Genomic DNA, 23,443 nt, shown 5'->3' on the forward strand with positions numbered 1-23,443 from the left:
GAGAGAGAATATAATACAGTATCATGGAGCTAAGGCTTTGGCGTCAGAAAGCCTGGGTTTGAATGTAATTTCTGACAGTTACTAGCTGGAAATTTATCATGGGCAAATTTCTTGACTTCTCTAAACTTCAGTTTCTGCATCTGAAAAATGAAAATAATACTTTATAAGACTAATGTGAGGATTAAATGAGATAATGTATGTAAGGTACTCAGAACAGTTACTGGCACATGTGAAATTCTTAATAAATGTTAGCTAAAACTAAAAAGAACAAATGATTCTGGGGCCATTATGAATAAATTAACTGGAAATACCATAAACATTTACTATTTCTGAGCAACTAGATAGAAAGACTAACTTGAACTATAGGAAAATCTAAGAAATCTAAGAAATGTTACTTGCAGTTCCTGTGCAGAGTTACTGGTACAATTAACATAATGATCATATTCTGTCTTCTATCACAGACATTTATCTTTTTTCTTATTTCCCCTAAGAGATTATAAAATCATTTATGGTAGAGACTATGCTTTTTCCACCTTTCTACTTTTGCTATAGTCAGCACAAGGCCTTAAAATGAGGAGGCACTCAAAAAATATTTAAGGAATAAAATGATTAGAACATTCTGATCAACACAGCTGGGATCAGTGAAAACAGACTGAATGCATTTGGTATCTTTGGCCCACAGTAACAGCTCTCAAAAAGTCATAAAGTGACTAGAATGTGATTTGTTAAAGAAACTTAACAGTATTCTTAAGAGGTAACTTCGTGACTAGGGAGGCAGGTGTCTTGCCATATGCCTTCAATTTGAGCACACCAAATGAAACGTTAGATCTTGTGGTCTCATTGACCCATTTCTTTTTCAGCAGAAAAAATTATTTTCTTATTTCTTTCACAAATCTTCTCCCAACATTACTTCCCAGTAACACGACTTGTGCATGAGTATCATTTTTAACAAAGACTTCAAGTGAAAGAAAAAAATTTTTTTTTAATTTAAAAAAAAATTAAAAAAGAGAAAGGTAAGTAAGCAGAATGTTACCTAAAACTATAAACTGTTTCTCTGCAGGAGGTTTTTTTGTGGTTGCCAGATTAAAGGAGATAACAGATACCATTTGTGAAATACAAAGCTTAAGATAACTACATAGGTATACATATTTAGGGGTCCAGAATTCAATGAACCAGTTCAATAAAAAATCTTAGGGTGTTCTTGCTTGATTTTCGAGGCGCGCACACACACACACACACACACACACACACACGTATATTTTGCCTCAACACAATGACAAAACGATTAATTCTATCAAAAGAACAGCCTTACACTGATATCTGAATGTTATTATTAGCAAGATCAAGCAAAACTGAATAAGATTTAAATCTATATTAATATACAATTTTTTTGCTCTTGTAGACTAATCTTAAAGTACAAAGTACATTTTACTATCTAAAATTACTTTTAATTTATTCTAAAAGGTACTAAAAAACCCCAATTAACTCTGAATATCTGTTGTGGCTTCTCATATAACAAGTGAATAGTAACTGATGACTTAGACTATTCAGAAGATAGCTGTGCTTTAAGGCAATATTTCCCCAAGTGTATTTTTATTTTATTTTATTTTATTTATTTTTTATTTTTTAGGCAAAGCAACCCTTGGTTGACCTCACAGATTGCAAGAACCTGTCAGCTTACAGTTCCTTATTTTTTTTATTTTTTACACCTACAGCACCTGGTTCCCAGGTATATTTTGAAGTAGAATGTTCTCCAAAATGCTCTGTGAAAAAAAAAAAAATTCTATAGTCAAATAATATATCCTCCTCTAAAAAACATCTACATACTTTGTGTTCTTCTTCCCTCCACACCTTCTGTTTTAGCTAATTCCTCCACCTAAGCTTTGGACCCTATCACTGTCCACTTTATCATTCACTCTTTCTTTCTTACATAGTCAGCTTCAACCCCTCATGTGGATCTTCCCTCACTTGACCACATACCTCATCACCCCTCCAAATTCTGCCCTATTTCTACCCTCCCCACTTTACTGTCTCAATTTCCTTTACTACTTACAAAATTATAGAAAGTACATTGGCCTCTGCCCCTGGTTCCAGGCCCAGAGCTCCTAAAACTCTTGTAATTTCCTAAATGATAAGAACATCAGGGGCATCTTTTATTTTAATATTTGGTCTGTGACCCCAGTTTCTGATACAGAGCTCCTAAATCCTTTGGAATTTCCTGGGTGATAGTAATTTTTGTTCTAATGAGGTGATTCTTGGTAGCTCCCTGGATAGTTACAGAATGTGGGCTGGTCACCCAAAAAACTAAGCCATGATTAGAAACTTAGAATTTGCAACCACACCCCTCAACCACATCCTCCAGAAAGGGAAGAGGGGCTAGAAATTGAGTTAATGATGGCTTATGCCTATGTGATAATGCCTCCATAAGAATCCTAAAAGTATGGGCTTCAGAATGTTTCTAGGTTGAACACATTTAGTGTACTGGGAGGGTGGCATGCCCCAATTCCACAACAATGGAAGCTCCTGAACTCAGGACCATTCCAGACCTTGCCCTGTATTATCTCTTTATCTGGCTATTCATCTGCATCCTTTGTCATATGCTTTATTATATAAATCAGTTATACAAGTAAGTTATAAAAGTAAGTTCTTTAAGCCATTCTACAAAGATTGGAACTCAAAGTGGGGTCATGGAAGCCTCCAATTTATAGTTGGTCAGTCAGAAGTACGGGTGACAACCTGGGACTTGCAACTGGTATCTGAAGAGGACGAGGAATCTTGTGGGACTGAGCCCTTAACCTATGGGGTCTGCAGTAACTTCAGTTAGTGTCAGAATTAAATTCAATTGTAGGACATCCAGCTGATGTTGCAGAGAATTGCTTGTAGAAGTGAATAAATAGTCAACCTTTAAATTTTCTATTTTCTAAAACTTATCCTTACTTTCTATCACCCAGTTAGCTTAAGCTATCCAATAAGCTGTGTAACTGATATCTTTATTTTCAAAATATATTTCTAAAAAAGAATTATCTAGTAGCTTGAGACCCAAATCATGATGGCAGTATAAGAGCAGGCTGTGGAATGGACCACCTAGCTTACATAATGATCCTACTACTTATTAGCAATATGACAAGCTAACTTAATCTTCCTCACCCTAGTTTCCTCACTGTAAAATAGAAATAATAGCAGTACCTATCTTACAGAGTTGTGCAGATTACCTTCTAATAAAATTGGTATCTTCTACAAATCAGCAAAAATAAGTTTAATTATCTGTGCCGAAATTCAGTTCAACAAATATTAAGTGACTTATGTGGTTCTGGAAATGACCATATGGCCTTTGCCCTCAAGAAACGTACAACCTAAGTGTTATAAGACATAAACGAATAAGGAAGGAAACATATTAACACTGTAAGTGGTGCAGATAAGATCAGGGAAAGGCTTTATGAACAAAGTGGCATCTGAGATGAACTTATCCGGCAGTTAGTGGGGAGGATATTCTAAGCAGAGGCAATGGTTTGAGCCACTGGCATTTGGAGGCAGAAAATGAAGGCAGACTTGAAGAATGGTAAGTAGACCACTAGTAGCTAGAAAACAGCTTACTTGTTTGGTAACAGGAGATAAGATTGAAAGGGTTGGTTGTGGTCATGGTTTGGAGTACCTTGACTACCAAGGACTTGTATCTTTATCCTAAGAGTGATAGGAGGCAGGATATTGACATAATTAGATTTTCATTTTGAAAGTATAATACTGGCTGCAGTTTGGAAAGTGTATCAGTAATTTCCAGTTAAGATGGTTCCATAAATTCATACACTAATGTACCACCTTTGCATCAAACACATATCAATGATAGGAGAAATATATAAACAGAAAACCAAAATGATGTTATCAAGCTAAAAAAACGAAATATAACATTAGAAACAAAAAATGTTGAGTAGGGCTGAAACAACAACTTGCTTAGTTCTGAGTCCAGAACAGGCAGTGAATACAACTCCTACGGGGCAGGAGAGACTAAGAGTGTGCTATGTGAGATGGGGGCAGAGCTAGATTTATTGCCTAAAGCTGGGACAAGGACGAGGCTCCTCGAAGTGGCAAAGGAGGCTGGGATAAGGAAAAAACTCTTTTAACTACCATTTGAAGTTATGGCAGCTGTAACTAGCTGTAAGCCCCAGGAATGAAGACACAGGCAACCTAACAAGTGACTGGATCTGTGATATTCACAATCTCAATACAGGACTCAGGAATTAGAAAGGCAAGTAATCCCAAAACTTTTAGGCAGGGATAGGATCGAAAGTTAAGAGAGGGCATATGAAAGAAAGAACAAACAAGAACTTTAACCTGAAATTGAGTTTGCAAACCAAATTCTAAAATGTGAAGAAATTTAATGCTACGAAAGACAATAAAATCAACAATTAAAACAAATTTATGGATGAAATTAATTATATAAAAATTTCAAATATTTTAAGATAAGTATGTTTAATATGCTCAGATACAAATGAATATATTCCATTTAAGATGAGCAAGAAAATGTGAAACAAAAATAGGCAGAAATGAAACAGGAACAAATAGATGTTTAAAAGAATCAGAAATCTTGAATGAAATATAGTAATTGAATAATGAAGTCAACAGACATGATAAACTCCACACTGTTCACAATAAAAGATAATTTATGAATTGGAAGCTGGTACTGAGAAATTCACCCAGAATGCAGCACAGAAATACAGACATTTAGAGACTAAGTAGGAATTGGATGATGGAGATGAGTTCAAGAGGTTTTCCTGCCATTAATATCACAATAAAGTAGATCTTTTTGGGATAGGAAGATTTATTGTAATTGGAAAGCTTCAATTTAGATTAATTCTATACTTTTATATACATAAACAATTTCTAGGCATTTATGGTTTAGATAAGACTGAGTGAGAAAAATTGTCTATTGATTAAATTAAATGATGCCATGTTGACTTAACAAGCTTCTTTTTCACATTAAAGAAATGGTGCTGGTTATAATTACTTAACAAACACCCAAGGCAATGTTGATACTCAAACCTACCTGAGTATCTCTTCAAATCCTAGAATGCTTACTGCACAGGAGGTATATTAGGGTTATACACTTTCTGACCAGGTTTTTAAGAACTGCGATGAAATTATAATCATAAGTTTTAAAAACAAGGTCTAGTGCTGCTATGGATTACTGTGGATCTGAAGTAAAAAATTAACTTACACATTTCCAAAGAGGTCAGAAGCATAAGTCCTGCTTCTAAGGCTTCTGGCCAACTTGATATAGCATTAGTGATACTGAGTTACAGAGGCCTGTACAGTACCAGCAGAGACCTCGCTCAAGCTCATACACTGTTCTTCTGACTCCTTTACTCCTGATGCTTACGCAATCTATTTGCCTGGTACATAATAAGGATGTTGTGAACAGCACTCAGAGTGCCCACATTGCCTGCACCATGAGGACACACAGGAGAAATCTCTGGTTTAAATACTAGGACTAATAGTACTTTCCCTGAACAATTTGTTTCTATTTGATCTTATGAATTATGTGATTCCTACAAATCAATCAGTCTTATAGTGGAAATAACTTCCTCAGAAGGTATGCCAGAACTGGGCATCTTCAATTTTTACACTTTCTGCTATCCCTTCACTCTTTCTGCTATCCCTTCACTCTTCCCGCCTCCATCTCAGAACCTTTGAGAATCTCTTTAGGTAAAGAGAGATGTTTATAATGGGAATATTTTTGAATGATTTGAAGGAGATAAAAGGATGAACCCCTGTTCTTCACTGTATGTTTTCATCTTCAATTTGACAGAATTTACAGCCAAATTAATAGAGTACTTCATGGTATGAATTGTGCGCACCAACCTCAAACCTCATATTTTTCCTTTGTGTTCTTATTTTAATTTTATTTTATTCTAACTTAAAGTTTTTTATTTTCTGCATTGTGTACATTATTATAACCATCTTACATCTCTTATATAACAAAGTGGAGCAGAAATAATCCATAAATAAAGAACATCCACTTTGGAGGTGGATGAATACTATTACCCTTCCTCATATTATCTAATTATCTAGAAAAAACCATGTGTAGATGAAACGCTGCAATAAAACCTAAGATTTGTATTGATCTTAATTAACTGATCTTAATTGTATTTGACTGAAAGAAAAATCAGCCTTTTCAATAGTGAAAAGTCTGAAATAGAAACTATTTTAACAGAAAAAAATTCTTATCTTAAAATATAAATAAAATATAAAATAAAAAATACAAAATAATAAAGTATTTTTAAATAAAATTAGGTAAGAATTTATATAGCTTCAAAAACATATTTATATGAATTTACTACTCACTCTAGAATTGCTGCTTCCCTTACAGACTTAAATATTTTTTGTTATTTTAATTAAATATTCTAAAATGTATATTATATTTTCATAGGTAGCCTCTACCTATCACATTCCTGAGAAGCATGTTTTAAAATACTGTCATAGAAGCAAGATACACACAATAATGATTCACAAAGACAATCTCTCTACGTCCCAAATAGTTATCATATGAACATTATCAGTGACACATCAAGAGGAGAATCAACTTGCCATTAAGATTTTGCCAGAGAGAAAACAGATATGGGAGCTTGGCAACGCTGTGTTCCTAACAATGCTGTTCTAAGATATCAGATTACTTAACTAATGCAATTGGGGAAATTTTGTTCAAACACTGTGCAAAGTATACCCATTTGGGATATTTGGAAAGAGAGAGACATAAGGCTAAATGCACTATGGAAACTTTGCCTGGCTCCGTTCATCTTTCTACTTAATCCCTTGATCACATCACCAAAAACCCACCTATCTGACTGTTGATCATCATTCACTTCATTAGCAGTTGGTAAGAATAATTTTAGTGGTACAGACTATTCTAGGGGTCACATGACAAAACAACTCCTACAACGTGTCAAACTGGTAGAGTGGGTAGAATGGCACATGGATGGAAGTACCTAGTCAGTCTGGCATTACTTGACCTAGGACAATGTGACTTCCCTGAGTTATCATATGTCATGAAAGATGAATAGCAAAGGAAAAAAGAAACAACCATGTTTTGTGTTCTTCCGTGAATCCTGGATTGGCATCCATTAATGCCTATTTATTTTCCCAATTAACTCAGAGCACCAAGATGAGCCAGATGTAACTCTTAAAAATAAAGTGTCAAGATTAGGTCTACCTCTCCCCAACCCCTGATAACAAGTTTGTAGATTACAAAACTCTTTTATCAGCCCTTCTTAAACCCTAATGAAATAGGACTTAAAAGCTGCTACCAGATTGGCTGCCTTAAGACTCACAATCCAAATGAATGGTTTCCAATGATTTTTTTTTAATCTTAGGCTTATGAATATATACTAACAGAGACTTATTTGGGTGATTATTTTAGATGTCCTGGAGAGAGACATGGAATTCCATTGGTTTGATAATGAATACAATTACTTTCAGTCTCAGGTTTCCCCAATTAGCATATTCTCCCTTGGGATAGTTAACATATTGTTTTTTTAAAGTCTTACTCTAGGTAACTTAAATTACCATAATGCTAATATAACTACTTGATAACATAACTGTTGGTTATGGAAACATGGCAAACTTCTATTCTGAAAGTGGAAGAAGTATATTATTCTTAGGACCAAGTTTTAGTACCTTAAAATGAGTTTCATATATTTAGTTTAACAAACAAATTCCCAATCTAAGAATCATTAAGACTTCTAATGATTTTGAGTATGTGACTTTTATAATTGCTTGTTTTTGTAAAGCAATATGAATGTACTTCCGAGAAACTGTTTTTACATAATAGTGGTTCTCAAAATATGGTCGCCAAGCCAGCAGCATTAGCATTAACTAGGAACTTTTTGGAAATATAAATTCTCAGCCCCACCCCAAACCTTCTGAATCAGGAACTCTGGGTGTGGGCCCACAATCTTGTTTTAGCAAGCCCTCCAGGTGATTCTGACGCACAATGAAGTTTGAGAAATAATATTCTACAATTGAGTAGAAATATTAGTGGTTAAGCTTATATAGCAAAGATTTATTTTAAAGTTTCTTATTTTTTAAAATATGAAGTTTAAAAAAAATAAATGTAATAAATACTTTATACAATTATAAAAAATGTGTAATTGTATAAAAAAAATGAAGTCCCTTCCTGGATTAGAGTTTAACCCAGAAATAACTGGATTAATAATTTTTCTGTATTTCCTAGCCTTAAAAAAACTGAGAGAATCACTTTTTAAAGTCCATAGTAAAGATACTATTGTTAACCAGTGGATTAAAATTAAGAAAATGTTTAGAAGTAATCTCCGATCACTTGTCATTTCCAATCATTAATAATCAACAAAACTTATGAAAATTAACTGGGAAAAATGACAAGTTTTCTATTCTAGGTTTCGATACTCAAACCTAAAAAATTACTCAAACATGTTCTCAGAGCAGGCATGGGGGCAGTATGTTCTTTGAAGGCAATATAGCAGCATGACATCCAAGTTTTGAGACCCCCATGAAGAAGACCTCTAAAGCCAGTCCTTAAGAGACAGTCCTCATGCACTAAAACTGTGCAAATCTTCACTTCTTTAAAATGACTTTTTCTCTTCTCTTTCTCCTTAATTCAAACTGGCCTTGGGCTCACCTGCTTCTTTTCTTTCCTTATCCTTCTGCATAATGCATGACTACTCCTTTAATCATTAAGCCCTTTGGTCAGCAACAGTCTAAGAAAAAGCCTCAGGTCTGTTGACCACAGAAACAGTATCAGTCAAACTAAAGATAACATCTTGCAGCTCCACAGCTAAGAAGGTGGAAGACCCTACCAGTATACCCTTGAAACAAGACAGAACAAGGCCATGACTGACATCAGGACCTGATGCAATGATCAACTGCCTCTTACCCCAGCTCCTATCAATCAGTAGAGCCCAACTCTCTTAGCTCCCACGACTAATGAGTTTTCCCTGATATAACCTTTCCCCTGGAAGCCATCGGGGAAGCCAAGTCTTTGAGCATTAGTTTATCTCTGTCTCCAGGCTTGGGCCATTTCCTTAAATAAACCTCTTCTTCCTTTGCTGCAAACCCCTGTTGGAGTCTCTTTCGGCTTTGACGTGTGCAGGCAAAACGAATCCCTTGAGTTTGGTAACAGCAGGAGGAACAATCATATGTAGCAGAGTACTTAAAAGATAAGGAGGTATAATAAAAATTCCACTTCAATAGTTAATCTAATATTTGCCATTGCAAATATAGTAAGGTATTTTTGAGTTTCCTTGCTACTTATATTACTGAAATATAATTTCAAGTACAGTTAGTGTCAAACTTCACAACATTTCTACAAGTTTGGGCAAGAAAATATGCTCAGGATTATACACACAAAAACAATGAGCATAGTTTATTGTACCTTAGGTTCTTTATGGTACTGGAACATTTACACAAGGTTATGTAAATCAACAGAAAGAAATAAAATAACGGGTGGCAGGAAGAAAACTCACTGCCAAGTAAATGCTACTGCCAAATGACCTTTAATGGCCAATACCCTTTCCTCCATTTTCTTCCCACTGTCGTAAGACCAACTAAAAGATGGCAATCAAAACAAATTCTGCAGTGTTTCCACCAAACCACTTTCTATTCAATGGCCCAAACATGCTGTAAGAATGAAAGCATTCAGTGCTGATGTCTGGCTGTAATTCTTTTAAATTACATTATACGTTTTCATTCTGTGAAGCCGTTTTAACCAATTCTCAGTTATCTACAAAAATAGGGAGCAGAGTTTTGAACAGCTAGCAAGATTAACTAAAATGATGTACTTTTTTCCCTATACATCCTCTACGAGGGAAGCTTATGAATCATTGACAATCCAAAATGCAAGGTGCAAAAAGAGAAGGAACAGAAACATTAGGACCAAATCATGGGTAGGTGTTGAGTGTTTGGGCGGGGGGAGAGGGCAGAGGAGGGGAGAAAGGAAAAGGGAGATAATGAGAGAAAAAATGCAGGAGAAAAAGCTTTCCATGTTATATCCTTTTGTTTTCTTATTGAAGGGTTAAAATGTTGTCCCTATCCTGCAATCTTAAATTTCCAATTATTAATGAAGACTTGGTGGCTGGAAAAGAAAATTCCATCTTAAAATGAATGTTGTGAAAGTATGTGTAAAGTATGAGTCAGTGTATGTGTAAAGACTTTAGAATTCCTACCTGATCATTCTGGGAAAAATGATCAACAAAAGCATCACCTCTTTCCATATAAGACTACAGTAAAGGGATCTGATATTGAAAAAAAGAACCCAGGCAAAGACAGTTTGCATTGCCATGCTGAAACTCACTTCTAGTTCCTGGGGTAGACGTGACCAATGTAATAAGATATCACCAAATTCAGTATGTTAGTTATTAGAGCTATTCAAAAATATAAACTGTCATTCTCCTTTCAGGGATATGGTAGAATTGTCTTCCCTACCCTATTAAGCTCAGGTGTAGCTATGTAACTTGCGTTAGCTGCTAATAAAAGATCAGCAGATGTGACCGGTATCCTATCTCAGCAGAAGCTTGATATGTCAGTGTATGCTTCACCACTTTCCCTTTTCCCTCTGTCACAGTGACTGACAATATTTCAGAAAGTTATTCTAAGTCCTAGAATGAGGATGATGATGACACAGATGGCTAATAATGGATATATAGTACGAACAAGAAATAATTTGTTTTAAGTCTCTAAAATTTTGGGTTTATTACTGCAGCATAACCTAGCCTACCCTGACTAATATAATCAGTCTTTTACTTTCTCTATATTGTAGACATATTTCTTATTTAGTTACTCTACAGGGAAGTTGGGCTTTACATTTAAAGACTCAAGTTTAGATTCTAAGCATCAGTTCAAAAAGAATGAAGACTCAGAACTGGAAAAAAACTAAAAGAGTAGATTGTCAGTTATTTAAATTAGGAAACTAAACACATCATAGAAGCTATCATGCTAAAAAAAAAAGAAAAAAAGAAGAAAAAAGAAAAAAGAAACTAGCATGCTTTTGTTTCTACAAAGTTAAGACCATAGACAACTAAATGCATTCACAAGGTTGCTGGGGTTTTTTTCCCTTTTACATTTATTGGGATATGTGCCAAGCACTGCAGTTAAGTGCTTTTCAAGGATTAGCTCATTTATCTTCATATAAGGCACCAGGAAGTTAATTTAAGTAACTTAGTCTAGGTCTCATAGCTAGCAAGGGAAATAAGAGTAAAACTCAAGAAGTCAGAGTTAACCCTGTAAAGCAGATGTTATTTCTAAGAGGTCATATAATTTACTATATGTACATTTGTTCATTCATTCATTAAATATCTAATGAGCAGTTACTATGTTCAAGGCCTGTTCCTCATTGCTGAGAATATAATAGTGATCAAGACACAAAGACCTTCCAATATCAGGGAATTCACCATGGAGGAGACTGATAAAGAAAACAAAAAAACATAGATAACTGTAGATACTAAGTGCTATGAAAAAAAATTAAATCAGTTATCTATTGCTGTGTAATAAACCACCCCAAAACTTGAGTTAAAATAATCACTTATTTTCTCACAATACTATGGGCTGGGCTCAGCTGGACAGTTACTCTGTTCCACATAGCCTTGGCCAGGCTCATTCATGTATCCACAATCAGCTGGCAGGCTGCCTAGAGGCTGTCTGGTCCTGAAGGACCTTATTCACATATCTATAACCTTAGCTGAAATGAATGGTAGCCCCACTCTCTCTCTCTTTTCCTTCCTTCCTTCTTCCTTCTTTCCTTCCTTCTTCCCTCCCTCTTGATCTGTCTCTCTCCATATGGCAGGCACCTCATCCTCAAGGAAACTAACCTGGGCTTATTCACAAGGTGGTAGTTCCTAGAGAGTGACAGCCTAGCTGCATGGCCTTTTAAGCCCTTGCTTGGAAGTCCTACAGTATCACTTCTACCACATTCCACTGGTCAAAACAAGCCATAAGGTAAGCCCGGATCCAACAGATTCCATCTCCTGATGAAAGAAACTGAAAAAATACTGGCCATTTAAAAATCCATCACAGAAGTAAATAAGGTTGATGTAAATGAAAATATAGGCAGAGAGTGGGTGAGCAGAATGGGGTTACTTTAGAAGAATCAGGGAAGACATCTAAAGTGCTGATAATGATAGTGCCATTTGAAAAAGAACATTTAATGCTGAAGGAATAGCAAGCACAAAGATCTGAGGCAAGAACAAGTTTGATATGTTTGAGGAACAGGAAAAATTCTAGTGTCTATAATTCAGTGAAAGACAATAAGGGGAAAAAAAAACAGAGATGAGGCTGCAAAGAGAAGTAAAGATCAGATGATAAAAGGTACTATAATACATGATAAGAAACTTGGACTTTATTCTAAGAGTAATGGAAAGTTATTGAGGCAAGAGTGAAAAAGTAAGACCACTTGGAGTTTAGGTGAAAGATGACGTTACTGGAGATGGAAGAAATACATTAGATTATAGGATATATTTGGAGCTTATGACCAATAAAACTTGTCAGTCAACTGGATGTGGGACTAATGAATAGGAGTAATTGAGGCTAGAATCCTTGGTTTTTGGCTTGAGCGACTGAGTAGCTAGTGGTACCAATTACCCCACTCTCTTAGGCTTAAAAAAATGAATACAATTTAATTTCTACCCCTCCTTATCAATGCAATACTCTTCCTCAGATATGTCAGCAGAGTCAAAATAACATGTTGTTGGGTGATTGCTATTCATAAAAAGAAACTTATGAACCTAACACTGCTCTAAAAAATAAAAGTTTATTAAATTAAAAGAAATCCAATCCAAGAAAAACTGAAACACTATATATTACAGCAGGTAATGAGAAAGAGATGTTAGTCCAAGTGCTACATAAAGGTGACTCAAATGCCATACAAGGATTCATACCTGACACAATTTAATTTAGTCACTGTTTCTCCCAAATTACAACCTATTTTCGAGAATTGATATTATAAGACTGTTTATGCAATAGTTATTTTTTAAAAAATTCTTATATATTTTGGGTAAAAAGTACACTCCATTCTAACATTCTAAATACCATCTTTAAGAAAAAAGTCATACACAAACACAAGAATCACTGTTAATAGCCAACAGAATGTACAATATAGTATGAATTTCATATTTAGATAATGTAACCGTTAGCCTAATCATGTTCCTAGCATTGCCATGATTGGTCTACAGTCATGGCCCTTTCTAATTCATTTGTTTAGCCTTCTATAAATTTGGGCAAAATAAGATTTTTGCCCAAATTTATAGAAGGCTAATAAACAAATGAATTAGAAAGGGCCAAGGCTAGTCCCATCTGAATATAACTATACTCTAAATTATGTCGGCTTATTATCTACCCAAGATTATTTCTCTAAAAACGCAGACACTATAAATGCAAAAACCAAAACTTTTAAAAGAAAACGGAGGCATAAATCTCTATGACCCTGGATTATACAATGATTTTTTAGATATGACACCAACAATGACAGACAACAACGACAACAAAAAATAAACTGGACTTCATTGAAATCAAAAACTTTTGTGCTTCAAACTATACCATCAAGAAACTGAAAAGAGAATTGAAACGGGAGAAAATATTTGCAAATCATATATATGATAAAGATTTGGTATTCCAAATATATAAAACATTACAATTCAACAATAAAAAGACAAATAACCCTATTAAAAATGGGCAGAAGATTTCAATAGACATTTCTCCAAAGATATACAAACAGCCAATAAACACACAAAAAGATGCCTAACATCCTGTGACATTAGGAAATGCAAATCAAAACCACAATGAGATCCACTTTATACCCACTAGGATGGCTATAATAAAAAAGATTGATAATAACAAGTATTGATGAGGATGTGAAAAAATCAGAACTCTTATACACTGTTGATGGGAATGCAAAATGATACAGCTGCTTTGGAAGTTTGGCAGTTCTTCAAAAGGTTAAATAGAGAATTACCATAGGACCTGGTAATTCCACTCCTAGGTATATACCCAAGAGAACCAAAAATATGTCCATACAAAAATTTGTACATGGAAAGTTCACAGCAGCATTATTTCTAATAGCCAAAAAGTAGAAATAATCAAAACGTCAAAAAGTTCACAAATGAATGGATAAATAAAATATGGTAGATTCATATAATGAAATATTATTCATGCTACTGAAAAAGGACCTGATACAAAGACCCCACGTATTATGAGCCTCACAGTGTTCCTGGCCTCATCTCTTCTTACCTTATAGCTTGTAACTGCATGTGAACTTAATACAGTTTTTTGTCTCTGATTCAAGCTGGTTTTGCCCAGATAATGGCATTGTGACTCACTTGCCTTTTCCCCCCATCCTTATCCTCCATATGCCTGCTCCTTTAACCATTAAGACTTAGGACATAGATTAACTGAGCCTCAGGTCTATAACCATGAGGACAATAGGTTTCAGTTAGACTTTAGACTAAGGATAACATCGTGGCTTTAGATGTGTTTCAGCCTCAGCCTCATTGAGGCTGAACTACGACCCCACCAACCAAGGAACCAGGTCGCACAACCAGATGGGATGTTGCTATGGCTGATTCCAGAACAGTATACAATGATCAATTACCTCATTCTCCTTTAATTGTCCAATCAGTAGCACCCACAACACCAACTCCCTCAGTTTCCACGATGGCTAATCTGTGCGTTTGTAATGCTCAGGGAACCAGTCCTTTGAGCGATAACTTGCCTATGTCTCTGTGACTTGTAACTCTCTAATAAATGCATATTCTAAATAGCCCAACTCCTGTGTCAGTCTTTTGGCTGAGTGGTGCAGGCAGCAAAAGTTTCTGCTGACGTCAATTATAAGACAGACTCTGGCTTAAAAAATATATAAAAATATATATTCATATATATACATACATACATACACACATATATACATAAATGAAAATTGAGAAAGTAAAATAAATTTACAACCAGAACTTATTTTTAGCTCCTAAATCTCTATCACTCCTAAGATATAGGTTCTGAGATCAAGACATGTCATCATGGTGCTACTCCTTAAATAATGAATGTAAAAATGGTCTTTTCTCATTTATGAACTTACAGAGAACAATGTTGGATATATAATTAACCATTAATGGAAAAGAACCAAAAAGAATTTGTGACATACTATGCAGTGAGTTCATGGGAAGAACGTAAATGATCTGCATATTATTCCACAGAAAAAAATCTGGAAACTTCTTCACGCAAACATGAAAAAACTCAAGACCCATAGAATTAGGACTTCTAACCTTGCTTATAGGCAATCGTATTGAGAGAGATAAAGAGGAAAAAGACAGTCAAGAATGTTTCCTTTCTGGACTATTTTATTTAACTTTGTTCACAATTTTTAAAAATGTATTATCTAAAAAATGAAAGGCAAAAACTGTCCAGTTCTTTTCACTTAGCAGATTCATGGCACAAATGTGACTAAATAATTGAAACAATCATGTAATAACAAATCTTGAAGAAATGGGTTCTATTTGGGTACTTTTATATACTGTTGGTAGGAGTATAAATGGCTCCAATCATTTTGGAAAGCAATTTGGCAATATGTAGTGAGACCTTTGCAAATATCCATACTCTGTGACTCAAGAATTTCTATTTCTGGGAATCTATTTTAAAGAAATCATCTGAAACGTACACAGAAATCTTCTAAGCATTATCTACCATAGTGAAAAATGGGAAATAATCTAAGTTGTCCACCAAAAGGAAAATGATTTTAAAATTGTGGTACCTCCATAAGATATAGAGTATTGTATAGTTATTTCAGAATATTTACCAAGTATGCCTTTTTACTTTTTTCTTTTCCTGAATTCGATTCATTTTTTATACTAAAGTAATAGATAAACTCATTGCAAAAGAAAATTTAAAAAATAAAATAAAAAATAGAAATCCTCTTATTCTTTTATATTCTATTCCCAACTCCCAAAGTTAACTACTGTTCAGTTTTTACATGTGTGTAACTTCTAGAAATTTTCTAGGCATATACGAACTTACCTAACAAATGTTAGTTAGGTAATAAATATTTCTATATATATCAAGTCCTGGATTGATAGATATTTACGTTGATTAGACATTTCTGCTTATAAACAATGATATAACTAACATACTTGGATATATAACTTTATGTACTAGTGTGAATATATCCGTTCCTACAAGTACAATTTCAACATTTTAGGCAAAGTTATTGCTAAATCACCCACCCAAAATATTGTCTAATACCCTTCTCCCTACCTCTCCAAACCATTCAAAATATAGGCTACTGGTAATTTTTAAATCTCTGCCAATCTGGAAGATAAAAATTTTAATTTGCATATCTATAAGTATAAATAAGGTTTCTATTGTATAGTTTACCTTTTCTTATAGGCTTATGACACTTTCCTTGGTACAGTCAGGAAATTAGCCCTTTGTTACATGTTATAAATTGTTTTTCAATTTTTTGTTGACTTTTAGCAGTGCTTATAGTATTTTTTACTATCTAGGAAATTTCTCTAGTCTTCCCATTAGGGGTCTTGAATTTTATGTACGGTTCGAAGGTCCTTCCCATCTCAAATGGAAAAGGAATACATGTTTTCTTCTACTACTTTTATAATTTCATTTTTATAGTTTTCAACTGTAAATTAAAATGTATACAATTATTTACATAGTCAAAGCTCTACAAGGTAAAGAAACAGAAAAATACTGCAAGGATTATTGCTAAATGACAGTGATTATTGCTAAATGATAGCATTATATCTGATTTTTATTCTGTAATTTCCAAATTTTCTATAATTACTTATATTACTTTTATAATTGATAATCATGCATTGCTTTTACAATCAGAAGAAAAATTTCTTAAAATTATCATATTTAAATTTTTTCTTAAGTTTTTGATGGTACAGGCTTCACTTCTCAATCAAGTATTGAGTACCTGATGTAGATTGAGTCTAATACTAAAGCAGAGCTTTGTATTTCCTTTTAACTCCACTGACATGGATGAGATGACAGGAAAAAAATCTTAAACTGCCAAATAATTGTCTCTTGAAAGCAAGAGTTGTAGTTCCATTTGGGAAGTTCATTTAAATAGTAACCACAATAACAATTACACCCATTAAGTACTTACTATATGTCAAGTGCTTACATATATTAACTTATTTACTCTTCACAACATCTTTATAATACGGTTTTATTATTATCTTCTTTTAATAGACTGGGAAACTAAGGCACAAGAGAGAGTAAGTAACTTTCTCAAACTATGAAAGCTATGAAGTGGCAGGACCAGGACTGGAATTCAAAGGGTCTAGCTAAACTGAAATGCTATTAAATGACTAACAGAAAAAACAGGAACCTACTTCTGACAACCTAAAAAGTATTAAAGAATGAAACTGAGCCACAAAAAGGCCTGAGATAGATTTATCCAAGAAATTTTTTTTAAGGGTGAGTCTATGGGAAATATGATATACCTTCATTTATCTTTTTACAAATCTCTAGCTTCAGATTTGAGAAAAAAACTTCAGAATGAAGTTGATTTCATCCCTCCTTATTCAGGTGTTATCTTTAAGCCGAGTCTTTGAGTTGAGGTTTCCTAAATATAAGGCCAGTGCGCTGCCACATGATAGCAGTGCTCTGAAGAGTTGCATAATAACAATTATGTACTTGTCACATAAACTCTTGCTTATATTGAATTCTTTTAAGAGTAAAAGCTAAAAGTACTGGCAGATGTCTATGATTTTCCCATTTTATCTTTTGTTCTTTGCCTCTCTATTTGCCAAAATCTGCTAGAATCTTTCAAAATGTGCAATTTTTCTTCCATAATGCTGGGAGATGTTCTCGCTACATAATCTTCAACATACTACCTTCTCCCCAAAATTTAGCCTAATTTGGGCTATATATTTCTGGCAAGCTAATTTTTAGTGCTTTGTATAAAGCTGAAGTCAAACAAGAGGTAAATAAATATGATACTTTCTAATTCTCACAAATTAGACGGGGAATTTTTTAGAATGAGTCCTTCTGATTCAGAGCTCTACCAAGCATTAGTGATAATTTCAGGCTTCCTTTTTTGGCTTTGCCTGTGTCAATATTACTGCCTCAAAGGCCCCTTTTCAAGTACATAAGAGACAAAAATATTTTCAACTTGCTTTTGTGTGTGTTTCTTTTTTAAATAAAGGATTAAAAAGTACATACTTGACCATAAAAATTTAAGTACAAACATATAAGGCATATAAAGAAATTTCTGTAAATTGACCTTGTCCTTTGTTAGTACTTGTAAGCTTTTCTGAGTATAAATGGCCAAATTAGACTAGTAGAATCCCTGAGAAAAAGCTTTTAAGTTGGCAGCAATTTTAAAGAAATCACAGAGTTTAACTACAGATGAATGACCACCGATTGTTAGAGATAAAAGCCACAAGCCTGAAACCCTGGAGGTTTCTACAATCTAATTTTGATGTTATGACTGCTTTCTAAAGATTTACTGCACAAAATTAGCCTCAATTTTCTAATTTAAACTGTAAAATGGGGATTAAAATAGTTGTTCACTGCTGTTATAAAAAATCATGATATTCCTATTAGAAATTACTATGACATTTATGAATTGATAGAACAAATGATTACCTTATCCCCCTTCAAAAAAAAAAAAAAAACTCCTTAGGTTCATTTACAAACATACTATATTTGAAAAAAAAATGTGAGTAATAAATGATTAATATCTCATGATAGTAGACGTTGATAATTTTCAAATAGAGGAATGTGACCCATGGGGAAATGACAGCGGAACCCCAAAGAGAGAGCAGAGACCTAGGAGAAAGTTTGCTAAAGGCTATAAAATAGGCTGAACTGGCCCTTTATTACATGGACTTTTTAATCTCTCACTCTTGCACATCCTGTAAGAGCCACTTACTTGCCAGAGAGGAAAACAATGAATCTTAGACGGTCACTATGGCACCTTTAAAAGCTTTTATTTTTTAAAGGAAGAAAAAATAGAGAGCAATGAGACTCAAGGAAGATCACAAACGGGTACAATAAATATTTCTAGAGATCTGGAATAACAAAATAAAACTTGTACTTACAACTTGAGACTCACGAGCTTTAGGAAACATTTTGGCAACATTGAGCCCATCAATGACAATATCAAAAGGAGGACAGTATTTCACAAAGTTCTTAAATCTCTTAAGTTCCTAAAAAAGAAAAATCAGGCAAAACATTAATAAGAACATAGTAAGCATGTTATTATAAACACACTGCTATGACTTTTATTATTGTTTTGGGAATTCGAAATATTCATCCCTTAAAGACACACACTCACAAAGATACTTTCAAAATCTGAAAAAGCTAGCCTAATAGATATAACTGCATATAATTAATTATCTGATATACCTTATAATCTCATAGTGCTTTACACTTCACAAAGTACATTCCCGCACTATTTTATTTGATCTGTAGCCAGCCATCCAGTCTGCTAAATTGACACACATGATAATCATGATAAGAATGAAATGTCGAAATCTCTATGTCCTGTTGTAAACCAAAGAGAAGTAAACCTCAGATATGCCAGTCTATCAGTACAACTATGTTGCAAGAGTAATTTGTAGCTCCTCTTTTGTCAAGAGGCTTTTGTTTAATTGTAGCTGTTTTGAGTTGAAAATTCATTCAACAAATATTTGTTGAATATCTACTATATGTCTAATAGTTACCAAAGAGACAAAAAATTCTAACTTAATTGAACTTGAATCTTAGTATGAGGAGACACAAAATAAATCAAATAAGTAAGTAAATTATATTAAATATCAATTGTGATGAGTGCTATGGAGGAAAGATATGGAAGAGAGGGAGTTTTTACTTCTGGTAATGATGGAGTAGTTTGTATTCGACTACCAGATAATAATAAATTCTATATAAAAAATTACTATTCAAAACTACTAGAGAATGACCAAAAGCAGGTAGAAATTGGAGGGAACACAAAATTTGAAGGGTTTAGTAGTTTCAAACATGTCTGAAAATTCTTTGACATTCTTCCCCACTCAAAAAGTAGAGTCTAATTCCCTCTGTGTGATTATGAGCTCTCCTATGTAACCGTCTCAATGAGCAAAATGTGGCAGAAGTGATGCTATATGGCTACTGAGGCTAGAAAATAAAAGGCAGTATAAGCTTCCATCTGGCTCTCCTTCCCAGGATTCCTGCTTTTGGAACCCAGCCATCATGAGAAAGCCAGCTGAGTCCCAAGCAACAGCTAGGATTAACCATCAGACCTATGAGAGTGAAGATTTCAAGAAGACCACAGCTTCCCACTTGATTACAAAAGTAGGAGACCCAAGCAAGTACCATCCAACAGACTAGGCAAGCCCTAGAACCATGAGAATAATAATAATAATAATAAATAATTGTTTGTTTAATGTTACTACATTAGGGAAAGTTTATGTACTTAGAGATAACCAGAAAAGAATGAAATTATACAAGGTGAAATTTGTCTGTATGTGGCTTTTTGCCAGAGGGCATTCTCCAGTCTGCATGGTTGACAGGGACAGCTGGAAATCAAACAGAAAGCTGCAGACTTACTGGTTTGAGAAATAAGAAGACAGAGTTTGAGACTGCCAGAGAGGCTGAACAGTGAGAGAGGAAATGCTAGAAAGGCGAGAACCACAAAAATCTGTGCATAACTCTACCCAAATCCTTAGCTAACTCTTGATCTGTACATCCACTGAGGAGACTCCAAAAAGCCCAGCAAAAAAGCAACAGATGAAAGACTTGAAAGGCCTGAGCCGAGACTTCAGTTACAATCCACTAAAAGGGAAACAGAGTCTGCAGTTTGAGTCTAAGAAAGTTTAACAGCCTGCTAAAGCAGGAAGATGACAGAATCTAGAGCCTTTGCAATATGTTCTTCAAAATGTCCAATATACAATAAATATACAAAATATACAAAAATAATAATACAATATACAAAAAAATACAATAAAAAATTAACAGAAGAAATAGGAAAATGTGACTCAATCAAGAGAAAAGAAAGTCAATATAAGTCAATCTAAGGTCCAGATGCTGGAGTTAGCGGGCAAAGCAGAGAAAACACAGACACAACGGACGGTTCCCGGCTTATGATAGTTCAACTTACAGTTTTTCAACTTTACATTGGTGCGAAAGCGATACACATTAAACAGAAACCATACTTTTAATTCTGAATTTTGATCTTTTCCCGGACTAGCAATGTGTGGTACAATACTTTCCCATGATCTGGGCAGCGACAGCAAGCCACAGCTCCCAGTTAAGCATGTGATTATGTGGGTAAACAACTGATACTCTATAGTAGACAATGTTTTTAGGATATTGTGCTCTGAGCACATTTAAGGTAGGCTTGGCTAAGCTATGCTATTTGGTAGTTTAGGTGTATTAAATAAACTTTTGACTTATAATATTTTCAGTTTAGGATACGTTTATCAAGATGTAACCTCAATGTAAGTCAAGGAACATCTGTAGAAACTATAAAATGAACATTCTATAACCAAAAGCACAAATGTGAAATAAAATATTCACGAGCTAGACTTAACAGCTGACTGGAGATGGAAGAAGAGTGAGTGAACACAAATGACAAAACATAGAAAGGATTAATCTGAAGGAAAAAAAAGATTGAAAGAAAAATATGAATAGAGCTTCAGTAACCTGTGGAACAATGTCAAACAGACCAGCATATGTGTAGTCTCCAGGAGGAGAGAACAGAAAAGAGAATGTAGAAAAAAATAAATGAATAATAGCTAAAATTTCCACAAATTTCATGAAAAACATAACTTAGAGACTCAAGAAGCAAGGAAAACTCAAAACAGGATAAATACAAAGAAAACCATAACAAAAGCATAACTAGGTACATCATAGTAAGATGGCTGAAAATCAAAAATAAAATAATCTTAGAAGGAGCCAGAAAAAAAAGGATACATTACATGTAAGAGAATGATACAAATGAGAGTTAAATTCTCATCACAAAAGAGCCAGAAGGCAATGAAAGGTATCTTTAAAGTGATGACAGAAAACAAAAACTCCTGTCAACCTAGAATTCTATAGCTACAGAAAATCCTTCAAGAATTGAGGTAAAAAAGCACAGTGAAAAATATATTTTCAGGGAAACGAAAACAAGAGAATTCATCACCAGCAAGCCTGCATCATAAGAAATGCTAAAGCAATTTCTTCAGGATGAAGGGAACTAATATCAGATGGAAACCAGGATGTAAAAGAAAAAATGGAAAACATCAGAAATGGCAACTATATAGGTATTATAGAAAAGAATCTTTTTTCTTCTTTTAATTTCTTTAAAAGATAGGACTGCTTCCAGCAAAACTTATCCTAACACTGAACTATGGGTTTTAAAACATATGCAGATGTGGTATATATGACAATAATAGCATAAAGACCAGGAAGTGATAAATGGAATTCTACTGTGGCAAGGTTCCTATATTACATGTGAAATGGTACAACCTAAACTCTAGGAAGGCTATATTAAGTTAATTCCCAAGGTCTACATTAAAAAATAAGGCAAAAAAAGAAAAAAGATGACATAGATGATAGAGGCTCTGTTTATCCCTCTGGTGACTAAATCAAAGTTGTGATGGAAACGAGGAGCAGCAGCAAGGAAAAATTGCCTGGGATCTAGATGAACAAGCCATACAACTACGAAGAAATCCAAGAAAGCACCCTGCAGTGGCAGAAGGTAGGATGGGGAGAGGATGCAGGACTGCCTGGACCCCAGTGGCTGAGTGAGAGGAGGCTGCGGCAGAGGCAGACACCTCTTAAAGGGACCCTGTCCGTGATTTTCGCGGTGATGGACCTGCTCACTCTGAGCATCAGTGCCGATTAGGCTGAGCGCAGGAGGCACCAGGGACTTACAGAGAGACACTGTTGGAATGAGGGCCGAGGTGAGTGAGAATCGCTTGGTACAGAAGTGCTGGCAGTATCCACTGTTCCCCGTTGAGCCCTCCCCGCTACCAGTGCGCTGGACACAGCGCCGCCATAGTTGTGACGTCATCAAACTGGATGGATAACAAAGGTCACTCCGCCCAGAGGATTCCCTGAAACTCCACCTCCCCCAACTCGGGCCCCACACAAACAACATCCAGGTGTATCCTCAGTGAGTCAGGTGCTCCTTGCTGAGACTCACACTGGTAGAGGCAGCTGCCCTTGGTTTCTGGAGTGGCCTTTTGAGGCAACTATAAGCACTGCATCTGGGGATTGCTTGCTGAATCTTAACAGGTGGCCCCAGAGGGGTAGAGGCTTGGCTAAATTTGGCCTGCAGCTGAACCTCTCTCAGGACTGTGCCACTGAACCTACTTCACAAATCCACACTAATAAGAGAAGGAGACTTAGGAGCTTTGCTTAGTACGTAGAAACAGACACAGAAAGACAGCCAAAATGGGAAGGCAAAGAAGCAGAAACCATATGACAGAACAGAACAGAACAGAACAGAAAT

At 34.9% G+C, this 23,443-nt stretch overlaps 1 protein-coding gene and 1 long non-coding RNA gene across 7 annotated transcripts in view; one reads left to right on the plus strand and one right to left on the minus strand.

The window, feature by feature from the left end:
* Positions 1–23,443, minus strand: part of KIAA0391 (KIAA0391 ortholog) — a 111,744-nt gene that overhangs the window by 51,784 nt on the left and 36,517 nt on the right. For all 6 annotated transcript variants that reach the window (XM_025047914.1, XM_025047912.1, XM_025047913.1 and 3 more), the window contains exon 5: positions 19,068–19,175. In XM_025047914.1, coding sequence (XP_024903682.1) covers positions 19,068–19,175 — 108 coding nt within the window. The remainder of the gene's footprint in view (positions 1–19,067; positions 19,176–23,443) is intronic.
* Positions 3,148–23,443, plus strand: part of LOC102891774 — a 33,642-nt gene continuing 13,346 nt past the window's right edge. The window contains exon 1 of the long non-coding RNA XR_439201.2: positions 3,148–3,559. This is a non-coding gene — a long non-coding RNA (uncharacterized LOC102891774). The remainder of the gene's footprint in view (positions 3,560–23,443) is intronic.

The sequence above is a fragment of the Pteropus alecto genome, unplaced genomic scaffold (genome assembly GCF_000325575.1).
Source record: "Pteropus alecto unplaced genomic scaffold, ASM32557v1 scaffold104, whole genome shotgun sequence".
In the NCBI taxonomy this organism is placed as follows: Eukaryota; Metazoa; Chordata; class Mammalia; order Chiroptera; family Pteropodidae; genus Pteropus; species Pteropus alecto.